The sequence below is a fragment of the Cyprinodon variegatus genome, unplaced genomic scaffold, assembly GCF_000732505.1.
Source record: "Cyprinodon variegatus isolate N-32 unplaced genomic scaffold, C_variegatus-1.0 Scaffold186, whole genome shotgun sequence".
NCBI classification, from domain to species: domain Eukaryota; kingdom Metazoa; phylum Chordata; class Actinopteri; order Cyprinodontiformes; family Cyprinodontidae; genus Cyprinodon; species Cyprinodon variegatus.
The window spans coordinates 914,472-929,573 of NW_015150639.1; the positions used below are offsets into that span (position 1 = coordinate 914,472).

A 15,102-nucleotide genomic window follows, 5' to 3' on the forward strand; every position below is an offset into this window, starting at 1 on the left:
AACCAGAACAAGTACTTTCTGTGTGCTTGCATTTCAATAAACCTGTTAAACTTTTATTCCCGTGTCCGTCAGTGGTGTTCTGCATACTTGGGTCGCTTTTAGTGAACCCATCATAACAATTTTGTTTGTTTCCACTTTACTGTCGGCTCTTACATAATGCTTGCAGTTGGGTCTATTTCTCTTCAACTGTCTCGGTCAGGTAGAGAAACAGGCATACAAGCCCGATAGTTCAAACCAGGTCAACGGAAATGCAAAAATATTCACTGGTCCAAAGCAAAGCAAATGCAAAAAACGGGAATGTGAAGTTAAACAGGATATAAGAAAAAGAAACTGAATGCATAGTTAGAAGCAAAGTCACAAGGAAGTAGAGTCCTTTTCTGCAGAAAACAACAAGGCAACAATTGAACCGAAAAAGGTAGTAAGCTTGAGTTGAGCATACTATTTTTTAAAACTAGAGCAGGACTTTAGCTTTCTAATGTATAAATAAGTCCTTAAAAGCGATGCAATATAACCTAGCAACACTGTATTACATAGTTTTGTCAAATATGCCCTGGAAACCCCCCCCCAAAAAAAAAAAAAAAACGTACAGGTTTTATAAGAAAAGAAAGAAAGACATTTCTGAGGGAAATTACTATAATTTACTTTGACATAATGTTATTACAAAGTGTAGAGAAAGTTTTAACACATACACATCTTAAAGTTTTGTATCTGTTTATATATATTATTTAGGGACAAACCACATATTAGGCTAGTTTACCATTATTTTGTGCTTCATTATCAGACCTTCTGTGTTGCTTTAGTTCCTTCTAAGTTCGCTCATGGCAGAAGGCCCGTAACGCTGAGCCTTGTTCTGCATCCTCCTGGGCTTTCTTTAGATAGAACACTTTTACCAATCTATCTTTATTCTTTGATCACACTGACTCTGTAAATTGCCTTGAGAAAATATTTGTTGTAAAATGGAGAATGTACCCAACCTCCATATATTTAAATACTGAAAGCTGAATAGCTGCTTGAGGCAAAGGCTGCTGCTTTCCAGGTGCTTAGAATAATTACGGCTTGATTGTATGAACTTTGCTGTTACCTTGAGAAAATAAAGAAATGAAACATTTCACAGGACAGTTATATCTGTATATTTGTAAGCCTATTGCTTATGGGTATTTATGTGACCTACAAGTCCAAAAAACTTCCTGATTTTGGCCCATATAAGTTGAAGCTTTTGCACACCATAGTGTTAGAAGCTACTTAAAAAAAAAAAAAGAAAAAATACTGAAGAGATGCTGGAAGTCTACTTTCTAGCAGGGACATAAACACCAAAAATGCAAAAGCTGCAGAGGAATGACTCAGATTGAAGTATTGCATGTTGTGTTAGCATTGCCCAGTCAAGGGCAAAACATATAGTTGCACTTGAAAGTTTACATAACCCCAAAGAAAATGATATTTTCACACTAGTATTTCAAATAACACACAACTAAAGAAGTAATAACAAATAAAAATTAACCAAATAATAATTTTGTTAAAAAATGAATTTGTGTTGAATTTTTGTTTAAAAAAGAAAACATTTCTAAAGAACAAACTGTCCCAGACAAATGAAAGTGCCTTGCTCATTAACAGTGGAATGAACGTACAGGTACAGAAGTCTGACTGAACATTTCCTGAACATTACAGAAAACACCTGATTCCAGTGATTCTTCAGGAGCTCCATCGGGCTTGTTTACATTTCATTAATTAATATATGTTATATAGATTAGAAATAAAATTATGTTCCATCCAAAGACAAGAGGATTTAGGGTATTCTATCTTAAAATATTATTCCTATATTAAACCAAGCCATATCAGTTTAATGCTTATCTGTGTGCACCAAGGTCTGATTTTTTTAAAAACCTGATGGTTAATTGATTATTAGGAAACACAAAAGAAGCTCTAAGAATATGACTATAGAAAGATAAATCAATAGCATTTTCATCTTTATCATTTTAAATAGTCTCTAAAACTGTCTTTAAAAAAGTTAAAAACTCCATCTAGAGCATAGCGTGTGCTAGTAGGCTAAATACCTCACTTGAATTGTGATTGGGGGCCATACAAAACCCAGGCTTCAGATGGTGAACAATATCCATGATTTTCTTTTTTCTGATCTTACCAAAGATATTTCTGTTAATTTGATCAGACTATATTTTCATCACTCCATAGAAACGTGGATAGAAATGAATGCAGAAGAACCAGTTTGGCCACATGCGGTTAAATCAACATTTAACATTCCCAGCGTAAGCATGCCTACGCCACAAGACAAACTTGCAGTCTTTGGGATGTTTCAGATGCGGCTCCTATTGAGCCGTGGTGATCAAATAACAATGGCCATGTGTAGTGTGTTTACTCACTGGATGCCTCAGCCTGTTCAGGGTGAAGTTCCCCTGCAGGGATCTTTGGTTCAAGATGATGTAGACGGGCACACCTCGGGACGCAGCGGTGTGCAAATCAAAGATAATCGTGTTGTCTGTCAATTGGTCTGTCACAATAGCAATTACCTGCACAACACACAGGAACATTTTAGAAACCACAACCCAGTTTTTCTTGGTCTTTTATTGTCTGTTGATATGAAATGTATTTTAAAATGCTGCTCAGTAAAACTGTAACTGAAGAAGCTTATAATTCCAATTGTTCTTTCTCAGTGTTTGTCCTGTTCTGGTTCCAGCTGACCTGCTTGAGTTTGCTTTCTGCTGGAGGGTGGGATGCAGAAGCAAAAGTATCTGACTTTTCTGACTTTTAAAAGTGCAAAACAAGTTAAATCACATTTTATAGTCTTTTGGATTTAGAGCCAATCTCCCTATACATTTTTAAAATGGATTAAAATTTGAGCATTTATAGTTGATGATTCATGCATTTGGGACTTAAATTTAAGCAATGCATTTGGGATATACATTTTAAATAGTTTAAAATGAATTACATCTAAGTTTCTTTCCATGATTCTTTGGTGTCAGAATAACTTTCTTGTTTCAAATCTACCTACAGATAAGTTGTTTTAATCTTACGTACAGTTCTGGCTGTTTGTAGGATTTGCCTGATAACCTCTCTGACTTGCAGTTGTCCCTCAGCAGGAGAACTTGAGTAGACTTTGACGCTGTTGTTGAGGACCCAGGTGGGTTTCTGCGGCCAGCCGAGCTCCAGGTTTGGGACCGGCATGTCCGGCATAGTGGGGTCGTAGGTGGAACAGAAGTTCTCAGAATCAAAGCTTGTCTCAAATCCATGCTGGTCTTTCACTTGCGGCTCATTGGAGCGATAGCTTTGAACAGAGCTGCTCATCTGACTCACCTCCTCGGGGGATAGGAAGCAGCTTGAGAGCTCTGGGCCAATGGAGCTGTAAAAGGCCTCCGGCCCACCACTGAGGAGTCTCTCCACTGCCTCACGCTCCCTCTCCGAGTAAAGAAACTGTGGACAGGTTTCATCCAGTGGCTGGAAAACCACATTCTCATTCAAACTTTTTTCCTGGAAGTCTGACATGATTTCAGATTATACCTTTGCTGTTATTTCTGTGTATTGTATATCTGTAGAGAAAAGGTAATCCAACTTCCATTCATCCCCTTCACAGAAGGTTCTGCTATGTCCAGGCTGTCAATAAAAGTCCAGAGTATATCAGTTATCCAGTATTGATGTCTTCACTGAAGTCTTGTGAGATAAAAATCTAGAGTAGATTTTACAATCCGTCCAGAGGGCATCAGATAGCTTTTTCTTTCCAACAGTCTCCCCTGTTTCTCTTCATGTAAAAAAACGTATCCACATTTTATAGTAACACCAGCAGCTTCACCTCCATAACTTGAAGAATTGGGAAGCAGAGGTGCTTAGCTGCCTGTAAAAAGAACACAATGACACTCACCTGCAATCCTGCTTTGTCTTTCAGAGCTGAAGTGTTGCCTGTGAGATTGTGGTGCGTCACATGTCCCTCCCTTTTGGGTGAGTTTTATCGCTCTCCTGAAACTCTTCCACTCCTTTTTGCTGACATTGTTCTCAGATTCCTGACATTCAGTGCAGCTGACACACGGCTTTGCGGAGTCAGACACCCTGTCATCGCCCAAACCCTTCAGCCCTCACAGTACCTCAGTGCCTTGCAAAAAGTATTGACATCCTACAAACCTTTTTCAGAGCTTTCTTTTAATTTATCACACTATGACTAAACTTTTAAATGCAGTTTTACGTGGAGTTTATGTGACAGATCCCTGCACAGTGTGAAGCAAAATGAAAATGATACAAGGTCTTTAAACACAGGTTTGGATTTTAAACAAAAAAAAAAAAGTGTACATTTAGGTATGAGGTAAATTAACAAAATTTGGCACATAGATACTCATCCATCTACTATCCAGACGTGCTCACTGGTTCAGAGGGGGCGAGTTCAAAGCTCTAGTGGTTTGGCTGAGAGGCAGGGTACACCCTGGCTAAGTAGCCATTCCATCACAGCAATCATGCAACCATGCATATGCTTGTTTACATGAAAACACAGCCTTTTGGACTGTGAGAGGAAGCCAGAGAAATCCTACACAATGACGGTAGAACATTCAGTATCTACGAAGAGAGAACCTGAATTCAGGCCTTCAACCTGCTTCAACAAAGTCATGAAAAATACCTAAATTTAGATTTTATTTAAAATGTACTAACCATGTGCATAATGTTTGGTTCCTATTTAAGTGACATGGAATGCTCTCTGGTCCAGACCTGTATGCACAGATCTGCTGGTCAGCTCTGTGGTGAAAAACCCAACTTATGCATATTACTGCCACCTAAAGGGATGTAGGGAAAAAGGTTTTAAAACATTATATTGCAAATGCAATAATTTACCACCCCCAGAATAACTGTACATGTAGTTTAAACTCTTAAAGTTTGGGAGAATACTGCATTAACATAAGCATTAAAAGTACTCTGCTAAAATAAATAAACTGAATTGAACTAAACTGAGTGGAAACAGTTACAGCAGTTGTTCAGGTTTGTGCATCGTCAGTGGTGTCTTCAGCAACATGACCAATACTGAGGCTTTAGTGAGACTTAGCATTTGATGCTTATGGATCCACCTTGGATCTATGAAGGCCGGGATCAGTTTGATGCTAACTGTCAATGCTAGTCCGAAAGAAGTTACATCTTTAGATGAAAAATTTTACTCTTGAAATTAGGTCATAAATTATCCCATTTACAGTTTATCTCGGCCCAAATATGTGACACAGAAACATTTTGGAAGCTGGTGCCTTTGCCTTAAACTAAATTTGAAAACCCTGCGTTACTTTCCTTCGTTCATGATATTGTTGTACTTTGTGTTGGTTTCTAACTTAAAAATCTTCATAGCTGAAGTTTGTGAGTACGGTTTCAGGAAAAAAAAAAAGAAGCATTTTTTGTATGGCGGTGTAGTTAAATGACAGCGCTGCCTGAGATGTTATGTTTCTTCTAGTTTCTCCCTCCACCTCTCCCAGAGGCGTGTGGGCTTTGAACAATGCTTCCAGCTATCTGATGTTCACCTCACAGTTTTCCTTTGAGACTGGTTCAGCCTGACAGGTAGGTTTATACGCAACATTTTGGAAATGGATTGAGGCGGCCTTTCTTTCAGCTAGTAATAGGTCCAATGATATCGCTTTCATTTTGATTTAGTAGGAAATTAAAATTAAAAAGCTCACAAAGGCTACCATTCGTACAACTCTTCCTTGTATGTTTCTATTCAGTTCTTAAGAAATAAGTGTGGTCATACTTTCAAAAGATAAACAATGAATTCCAGAAATTGGGGAAGATTAAAATACAAAGAAGAACACCCTCTCATAGCAGCTGCATTGTTGTATAGGCTTGCACCACCTTTGTATTACGCATGAAGCAAAGTATTATAAATCCAAATGCAAATCCTAGTCCTGTTAATAGAGAAACCTTATTTAGCAAAGATGAGACCTTGCAAAAAAAAAAAAAAAAAATGTCATTGAAACACTAAAATAAAAAAAGAGAGAACCTTAAAACAATCCCTGACAAAGATTAAAAACCAGGTTATGAGTTTATTCACCGATTTTTATATTTCAGAATACAATGAAATCAAGCTGTAAGTATCCCTTTTTCATATAGCATTTTTTCCAGAAATAACAAATCACAACACGCTTCTGATAAACACAATACAATTCAATAGAACTGAATATATTTTTAGATACCTTACCTTACGTTACCATCATACAAAAATAAAAAAAATTAAAAAAGTTCACTCTTGGAAATATTTCTCCTAATTTTATCTTATTAAGGGTAAAGAGTGTCAGAAAAACCTGGTCGCTGTCTGCATATATTTATCCTTGATTCACTGTTTCTTCCGCAGATGAACGTACAGGACTGCGCTGATGAGAAGAAGAGGGACGCACAGCCATGCTATGATGACACAGTAGCCAGGGCGCCCTTTGCTCAGATCTCTGGAATTGCTTAGAATCTCTTTTTTGTGGAGGGTGAAGATGAGGCAAGCAGCAAAGTCAGTGAAAGCTGCAAGAAACACAATAGAAGGGTCATATTTACCAAATCTATTACAGTATCTGAGTGCGGTCACACTCAGCTTCAACACAGTGAACTCAGTCGTTTAGTTCAGTATTTGAATAATGGGAAACCTGGAAAGACACCAGTTGGTATGACCTAAGAGGAGTACAAGATATGCAAAATTGTGATAGGGCTATAATATGATCTTAATATGACATGTGTGATAAACGGTTTAAACCATTTCCTTACTTTCAATATGATAAATACCATGTATGAATAATATGCAAAACCAATCTATTGGTGTATGTGTAAAATAAAAATAAGGCGCAATCATCTAAACAAATACTGTATTCAAACACCTGTGGATTTGTCAGTCATCTTTAATCTGTACCTTTATTCATACCTTATCTTCACTCAGTAATATTTATCCAAGCATGTTATCAAGACACATGGGGAAGACAGTTCTCCCGGAAGACAAACAGTATCTGCCAAAAAATCCTTCATTTTTCTTTTTTTTTATGAACTTTTTTATTCTGTTTGGGAAACATGCTATTATTGTAAATTGAATTACTGTGAAATCATTGGTGTTTCTAAAGGCTTCTCGGCAGCCTCCATGATCAGTTTTCATCTTCTTCTTTTATTAATTTTGGAGGCAAAGGGATTCTCTCCACTACTCCTCTAGAGACTTAGGAAAATGAGGGGAAAAGAGGAAGGTTCTGTGGAAAAGGCCAGAGGTCCTGAGCGTTATAGATTTGAACTGTTGGAGCTAGACATTCCTGCAGTCCCCCTCTTTGAAGTAAACCACGCACTCTGTTCTTATTGGTGAATGGCTGCTCCCTCCTTCCACATATGGTGGTTCAGGAAGGGAAATCAGTAAATATCTCAACCAAACTCTATTTATTGATAAACAAAAAATAACCCAAAATTTATGTGAGTTCTTTATTTTTAACTTGAAAGATGAGAAATTATTTTGTTGTGAACTTATTATAAATGAAAATCATAATAAATTTTCATTACTTATAAAAATATTTAAAATAAAAAAATGCATTAAAATTCAGCTTAAACAAGCGTCCCTCATCTTTCTAGTCATATAATGATTTGATACTATCTTTATGTCACAGGGTCTCAAGACATCAAAGTTGTAAAATGTGATAGCTACAAGTTTAGCTCCTCCTGGCCAGTGACTGGTGCATTCATACTAATTAGCTCTGGTTCTATAGTGTTGTTTAGCTGGTTGCCAGGTCCCCTTACATCTAACCTACCTTTTCTGAAGGAAAGTGACAGCATCGGTGTAGCTTCTGAACCCCTTTGCTTCCTTTAATCAGCATCAACGCTTAAAGGCTCTACCTATATTAACCCTATTGTTTCTTATTTTTAATTTTTTTGCTAGAATTTGAGAAACATAACATTGAAAGAAACATTTCTTTTTTTTTACAGAGTAAATAGGAATAGGCAACGGCTGAACTCTTTGTCACTTGACTTCAATCTGCTCTTCCCATTGGATCAGAAACATACGTAGAATTTGGCATCTTTACTACCAGAGGTAACTATTTATATATTTTGGACCAATCAATATTTTTAAAACACTTATGTATATATTATATATTGTCAGTAAAGTTTTTATTTTGTTCTTTACAACTCTTGACATTCTGTGGATATATTATATTAAAAAAATGTGTCATTTACATTAAAAAAAGTAGTTGCTATGACCTTTTTAAATTGTTTCCCAAAAGTGTTTAGTTACAAAATCTGTTAAAGGTCCCTAGAGAAGCATCACATACAGGAGGAGTGAGTGAGCTGAGGGAAGCTGCCCAGAACAGAGCTGCTGACATCAGTTTCTCTGAGTGAGGTCTCTTATCAAGCAAGCCAACACAAGGTAGTCTGGATACCGTGAGCCCCTTAAAACCAGAGGGCGCCAGACAGAACACAAAAGCAGGGTTGCAACAAATCTACAGTACATTGTCAAAACAGTTTCAAAATAATACCCGGCATTAATTACATTATTAATAAATAACGTAGACAGCACTATAAGTCATCGATGCATACAGGGGGTAAAAGTTAGTTTGGGGGTAAGTCATCCTTTGAGATTTATCAGGATCAAGTATTCAGTTACCTGCAAATGCCTGGCAGAGGCCTGTAAAGTAAAAGAGACTCCCCTTGGATAAGATGAAGAGCTGACCCAGAAACACCAGCAAGGAAACAGATGAAAAGACCACAGACAGGATCATGAGGGCCTGGACCGATTGAAGCCAGTCTGATGGGACAAACGAAAAGAGCGTAAAGTTAAACTGGAGACATCAAAAAGCACCACTACTTAAAAAAAAAATTAAATAATCAAATAATCAAAGAATAATTACATTAATTAATTAGTTCATAAACAAAAGTGGGAAATATGTTGATTATTTACCGCTTTCAGTTGTGGCTGCACACACCCAGGTTTGTGTGGTGTTCATATAGAAGCAGTTATGCCAGAGGTCAGTGATTTCTGACTCTGTCCATACCCACCAGGACTGTGGAAGGGAAAGAAGTTAAAATAGGACCATTGAACAGCCTTGCATTCAGCATCAAAGTAGGATGGTGACCTCTAGTGTATAAACAAGGATAGATCACATTCAGCCTGGTTTTGAGTCTAACCTTCTCCAGAGTGGCGATGAAAAGCATGGCCAAGCTGACCAAATGCAGCAAAGTGATGGACACCAGCAGACAAACCATATTTGTATGCAGCAAGATGTATGTATCCTATAGCCAAGCAACTCTGAGGAATTAAAACAGAAGAAATTTATTTTAAATTATACAAATATTTTCCAAGTGACTCAAAACACATTCTAAAATCTCACCCCTTTTATATATTTTTAAAAGCTCCTTAGGGAATTCTCTGACCTCTTTAGTCATGCAGCATTTCTTCTGCACTGACACTTTGTATCATTCAAATCTATTATTATCCATGTATTTCATTTCTGCAAATTCATCAAACTACAAGCAGTGCATAAAGAAATGAAGGTGGAGTCACTGTATGCTGTGTTCACTCTATGATGGCATCAGGAATATATTTACTAGAGATGCATAGATCCATATTTTGAGTCTTCTGATATAATTCTGATACATTATTCTTGATTCCTGAATGTTTAAATACTTTTCCTATACAAGAGCTGTTGGTCCAAAAAAGAGGAAATATCCAGAGAACTGCAGAAGCCTTGAGATGATAAAAAAGCAGAAGTAACTCAGATAACCAGTTGTTACAACTAAGGTATGCAGGAAAACATATCTGAATACAACACAGCTAACCTCTAGGCGGATGGGCTACAGTATCAGAACACACCGGGTGCCACTCCTGTCAGATAAGAACAGGCAACTGAGGCTGCAATTCCCACAGGTTCACCAGAAAAAAAAATGGAATTGAAGATCAGAAAAATGTTGCTTGGTGTGATGAACGTCGATTTCTCGATGGTAGGGTCAGAATTTTGCATCAACAACATCAAAACCATTGGATCCATCCTGCCTTGTTTCAATGGTTCAGGCTGGTGGTAGTGGTGTAATGGTGTGGGGGATTTTTTTTGGCAGACTTTGGCCTCTTACTACCAACTGAGCATTGTACCAACGCCACAGACGACCTGAGTATTGTTGCTGACCGTGTTCATCCCTTTATGATCACATTGTACCCATCTTCAGATGGCTACTTCCAGCAGGATAACGTGCCATGCCAAAAAGCGTGAATCATCTCAGACTGCTTTCTTGAACATGACAATGAGTTCACTGTACTCAAATGGCCTACAATGTCACCAGATCTCAATTCAGTAGATGTGGATGTGCAGCCAGCTAATCTGCTGCATTTGCTTGGTTCCATCTTGTCAATATGGACCAAACTCTCTGAGGAATGTTTTCAGAACCTTGTTAAATCTACGCCATAAAGGCAAAAGGGGGTCAAACAAGTGCCAGCAAGGTGTACCTCATAAAGTGGCCAGTCACTGTATATATAATTTTGTGTTAACGCTAGTAAAATAAAATAGTATGCAATGTATTTACAATAAAAATGTCATCTGGTCTATCTTCCTTGGCCCCCCCAAAACTGTAACAGCAATATAAAGAAATGAAATGAATGCAAAAAAAAAAACCTAAAAACAATAAAATAACTAATATAAATAGTCAGTTTATTTGTATGTCGAGAAGACAAAATGCAGTGAAATAAATAACAAAGTATCAAGCAGACACTTAAACAATTTTAATGAAAGGCTCTCTGAAATCAAGCAAAAAAATATTTAAAACACAAATAAGCTGGCATCATTAGTGCTTTAAACTATGTATATGTATGTTCCTATATTGTCAGTTCTGTTTAAAAAGATAGCTAAAAGATCTTCACCAAAACACATTTGACCTCGTTAATTTACTCTGTTCTTCGTAAATACTCCATACACTTTCTTTGCTGGCTTTTTCCTGCAGCAAAGTCTTGCCCTATATCCCAGTAGGAAATCTGATGACCTGCTTTGGTACAGATCCTAATCCCTGCCAGTCTACTCTGCCTTTCTTGTTGTCCTGAAAAAGGAAATGCATATTTCTTAATGAGCTTTAAAAAAAAACTCTCTACTCTGCAGATGAGCAGTCATAGGGAGAGAGCAGGCTTTGCCTAAAGGTGTCAAATTATTTTGATACAACTAAAACATCATATTTAGAGAGAGGTAAGTGAGCAGCTTAAATGGACTTGTATCCTTGAGTGGGTTCTGGATGATTTTCCATCCCTATATTCAGTGAACTCTCATCACTATCAGATGGTTCTCCATAGATCGGTTTGTCTGATGTTAACACTGGTCCACCCTTGTCTTTGCATTCTGCACATTTTGCTTCACTTTAGTTATCTGAAATAAATGCACCATGTCTGAGAGTGTAGCCTGATTATCTGACTTATAGGCTTTTTTTTTTCAACCTTCCCAAAACAATCCCAAAACAAATACACTATTAAAATCCTTGAAGTTCGGCCATGAAACTTTAGCATCCTTTCAATTCCAGTCTAACATTGAATTTATATATACCATTGGTTCACTTTCACTGTGTAATTTTGTCTTTACATTATAAATAGAGTGGTTGATAATCCACAACTGATATACTCTTTAAAGCAATACATCAATGTAACCTAATTTTTCTGCAGTTAAACTTGGAAGAAAGAGACTGGTTTCCTTCCTTTGCTGTGTTATTGTCAGATGGTTGGAGAGGAATGTGGTTACATCACTTTCCCTGACGATATACAGATGAACCTTTATTATGTCATATGATCATATTAACAAACAAAATTTCTACTTGTGTGAAACACTCCTTTTGAGTATACTTTAAGACTTTAAAGTCTTTCTGAAAACTCTCTGGTAAACACCCTCATAAAAAAAAAACAAATGCAGGAATCTTTTTTGGTGTGGTTTACACACACCAGACTATTGTGAAGAAAAAAACTCACCCGTTAACTTCAGAGCAGCAGGATATAAACACCTCTATCTACTAGTGTTTGCAGTTGCTGTTCCTTTGCTTTCCTTTCTTCTTCCGTCTGTGGAAACATTGGGGACCATTCACTTAAAAAGAAAAAAAGGGTGCGGAGAAGGAATGCAGAGTTGGGCAGAGGAGGAGTTCTTTACACCAATTTCCTCAAAATCGTTTCCCTGCCCTCCCCCTAAGAACTGTGGTCAACACATTTCTGGTACTGTGTTGGGCAACTGCACTACAAATATCCAAAGCTGTACTGCATAACATGTTTGAAGCCTCTCTGTTTTTGAAGTCCTTATAAAGGATGGAAAGAAACAGACTGCAACACCATACTGTATCTGGCAGAGACTTTTACTATTTGCGCAAGTAATGCTACATTTGAACATTTCTACAAATGTCTTCTTGGTGTCCGTCCAGCTGTGCATAAAACCTACAGCTTCCTAATGTGGCAGAGAGACAGGAAAGAGCTGGTTACTTTTGATACTTAATGAGCAGGAAGTCTCAGACCACCCAAAGCACGACAGAACAGAACAGAACTGTCGACTTTTTAACAAAAATGGGCTTGTATTGCATCAACATAACCTATTATCATCCCTGTTTCATACCATTCCCAAACTAATCTAAAACCCTTATTTTTTAAATCCCCCAATTGATTACTAACTTACAGTTGTTTATGCAGATATGCTGATTTATAAAATAAGCCCACCATTCATGATGAATCTGAACCTCAAGCTAAAAGAAAGTAGTTCCTAACAATAATACCAACTATATGGTGCTTGGTCATATGTTTTCTACTTTTTTTTTTGCTATTTTGCGATTTTTGGATAACACATTTGAATGTCATTTTTGGGATTCATGTGATAGACTTAAAGTTGGTCATAATTGTGAAATACAGTGTTTGTTTGTATTCCATGCCATTTACAATAATATCCATGAATGAAATGCATCCATCCATAAAAACTCTTATCCTTGCAGGGTCATGATAGGGAGCTGGTGCCTATGTCTGGCAGGTGATTGAGCAAGAGGTGGGTAACCTCTTGCCTTAACATCATCTTTTTGGACAGTTGGGGGAAGCCAGAGTACTTAGAGAGAATCTATGAATCGAATTTATAATTGGCACATGGAGTGCATTCATTTTTAATGCATAAGACCCAAAGCTAGACTTTAAACTCAATGCAATCTTACTGCTTGATAAAAGTCTTGCCAACTGTGCAAATTTGATATATTCTAAAAGGAAATTCTGTGGACATTTTTTTTTTTTTTTCAGATACTTTGCATTCAGTGCAAAGGAGCCATTTTGTGAATAGGAATGGGCAAAAGCTGCATGCAGATTGCAGAGATCTATAGCTCAAATGAGAGAATCTCATCTAGAAAAACTAAAAGTTATACTCCACCAATCTGGTCTTTGTTCTGGAGCATCGCAAGAAGAAATCAATTGTTGAAACCAATTTCAGGTTCCCACAATCCATATATTGAAAAGAGTGTTTTGGTTAGGTGACAGTTAAACTGAAATTTTTGGCCCTGAGTATAAACATTATAGTGTTAAACTAACACAGAAGTTTTACCCTGCACAAGTACCCCAACTGTGCAACATGGTGGCAGCATTATTCTGAGGACATGCATTTCCTAAGTAGGGACAGGAGTACTGATCAGAGATAATGGAGGGGACAGCTTTACTGAGAACTGGGTGAGAGGCCTGGATTTCATCAGTAAAGCAGTCTAAGCATACAGTCACAGTTAGATCAAAACAAACCACTAATCATAAAGGCCACAGTCAATGTCCAGACATAAATCTGCTTGAGATTCTATAAAAAGGCCTGAACTTTAACGTTAATACATGAACTACCAAAAACACTCTTAGATTAATTTGTAGAAAAACAAACCAACAAACAAAAAACATATTTGAGATTATAAATAATCCCACTGAAATTCTCTATTTTAGTTTTGTTAAATTTAGGCAGAGAATGTTTCAGAAATTATCAACACGTTTCACGTTGTTTGGAACCGTGTGACGCATTTAAGGATTGCCGGAAAAAATAATGGCTTTCACGTTATACAGTTCAAACTATCCTGCTGACGTTGCCACCCAGTAATCATACAACACAATTTGGCCTTTCAACATTTTTTTATTCCGCTGTTCAAGTTTTCTTACTATTACTTAAAATTTTTACGCCTCTCTATCTCCATTATCACATTCTTGAGTCCTTCAAACGCATCTCCCGGTCTTGGTTTATAACAACAGGGGAAAGCAGAGTCGAAAGCTGACTCGTGTGTTTTGTTAAAAAATACGCTGTATCACATGTAGTCTGAGACATTTCTAGCATTTTTAAAGGTTAAAGAGGGATTTTTTTAAAAGCTTCTTCATAAAAGCGCGACACTGTTTACAGAGGACTTGGCTCCAAGAAAGGACAGATGGCTCCAACAAAGGTACTGAACTTTCCTTTCTCTTTAATAACAAAGCTACAGTTTGCCGAAACAAAATACTGTGATATGTAGCAGAGTTTCTACTAATGCACGCAGATTTAGGTGAAAGGGATGCTTTAAAGTGTGTGCGAATCACTGAATGTTCTTTACGTGCCAAAATAAAAGCGTAGACTTATCAGAAACTGCGCCACCGCACTGAACCCCATCATTAAAGCATTGAGAACATTTACAATGTTTCTCCAAATGGAACTTTGGTTTCAGCAACATAAAGGACGTTTCCAATTAGATTCCCTCCGAACTTCCTCCAGGAAATCTTCCTTCAAGCCAAGGTACTGTTCACAGAACCATCTTGCACATGTATCTGGAAAAAAAGTAAATAAATAAATAAAAAAAATAAAATATTTATTTCCTCACATTGGGAATCAAACCCAGCATATACTGCCACCAAAACAGTTCAACTTCTCAACTGGAGGCAACTAACTCAATTATATGTAATATAACATAAAGTATTACTTTATACATTATTGTGGAACTATTTTTCATCCGAACGCTCACTCACTCTTTTATTTAGAAACGCAACTATACTATAATTCAATTCAATTCAGTTTATTTATATAGCGCCAAATTCACAACACATGTCATCTCAAGGCACTTTACAGTTCAACCAGATCATATAGTCAAATGAGAGTTTTGAGAGTTTTGAGAGATCCCGCAATACTTTTGCGAGATCTCGCAAAAGTATTGCGG

The 15,102-nt window shown here is 37.1% G+C and overlaps 3 protein-coding genes across 9 annotated transcripts in view; 1 reads left to right on the plus strand and 2 right to left on the minus strand.

Annotated features, from left to right (window-relative positions):
- The window catches only part of LOC107087523 (protein FAM83F-like), a 14,622-nt gene extending 10,631 nt beyond the window's left edge, over nt 1–3,991 (minus strand). Inside the window, exons 1-2 of the mRNA XM_015379136.1 lie at nt 3,031–3,991; nt 2,376–2,522 (exon numbers count right to left, since the gene is read on the minus strand). Coding sequence (XP_015234622.1) covers nt 2,376–2,522; nt 3,031–3,495 — 612 coding nt within the window. The 5' untranslated portion in view covers nt 3,496–3,991. The remainder of the gene's footprint in view (nt 1–2,375; nt 2,523–3,030) is intronic.
- A 2,012-nt stretch (nt 3,992–6,003) lies between these two features.
- Nucleotides 6,004–12,094, minus strand: LOC107087525 (epithelial membrane protein 3-like). The gene is made up of 5 exons (XM_015379139.1): nt 11,909–12,094; nt 9,103–9,223; nt 8,876–8,978; nt 8,582–8,722; nt 6,004–6,477 (listed from the first exon to the last, which is right to left on the minus strand). The coding sequence occupies exons 2-5, from the start codon at nt 9,178–9,180 to the stop codon at nt 6,302–6,304; spliced, it is 498 nt and encodes a 165-aa protein (XP_015234625.1). The 5' UTR covers nt 9,181–9,223; nt 11,909–12,094; the 3' UTR covers nt 6,004–6,301.
- Nucleotides 12,095–14,110: 2,016 nt separating this feature from the next.
- ccdc30 (coiled-coil domain containing 30) overlaps nt 14,111–15,102 on the plus strand; it is a 37,742-nt gene continuing 36,750 nt past the window's right edge. For 2 of the 7 annotated variants that reach the window (XM_015379186.1, XM_015379191.1), the window contains exon 1: nt 14,112–14,358. The gene's annotated coding sequence lies outside the window, so the exon portion shown is untranslated. Of the gene's footprint in view, nt 14,359–14,616; nt 14,685–15,102 lie in introns of all 7 variants that reach the window. The other 5 variants (XM_015379185.1, XM_015379187.1, XM_015379189.1 and 2 more) reach the window with 5 other exon arrangements.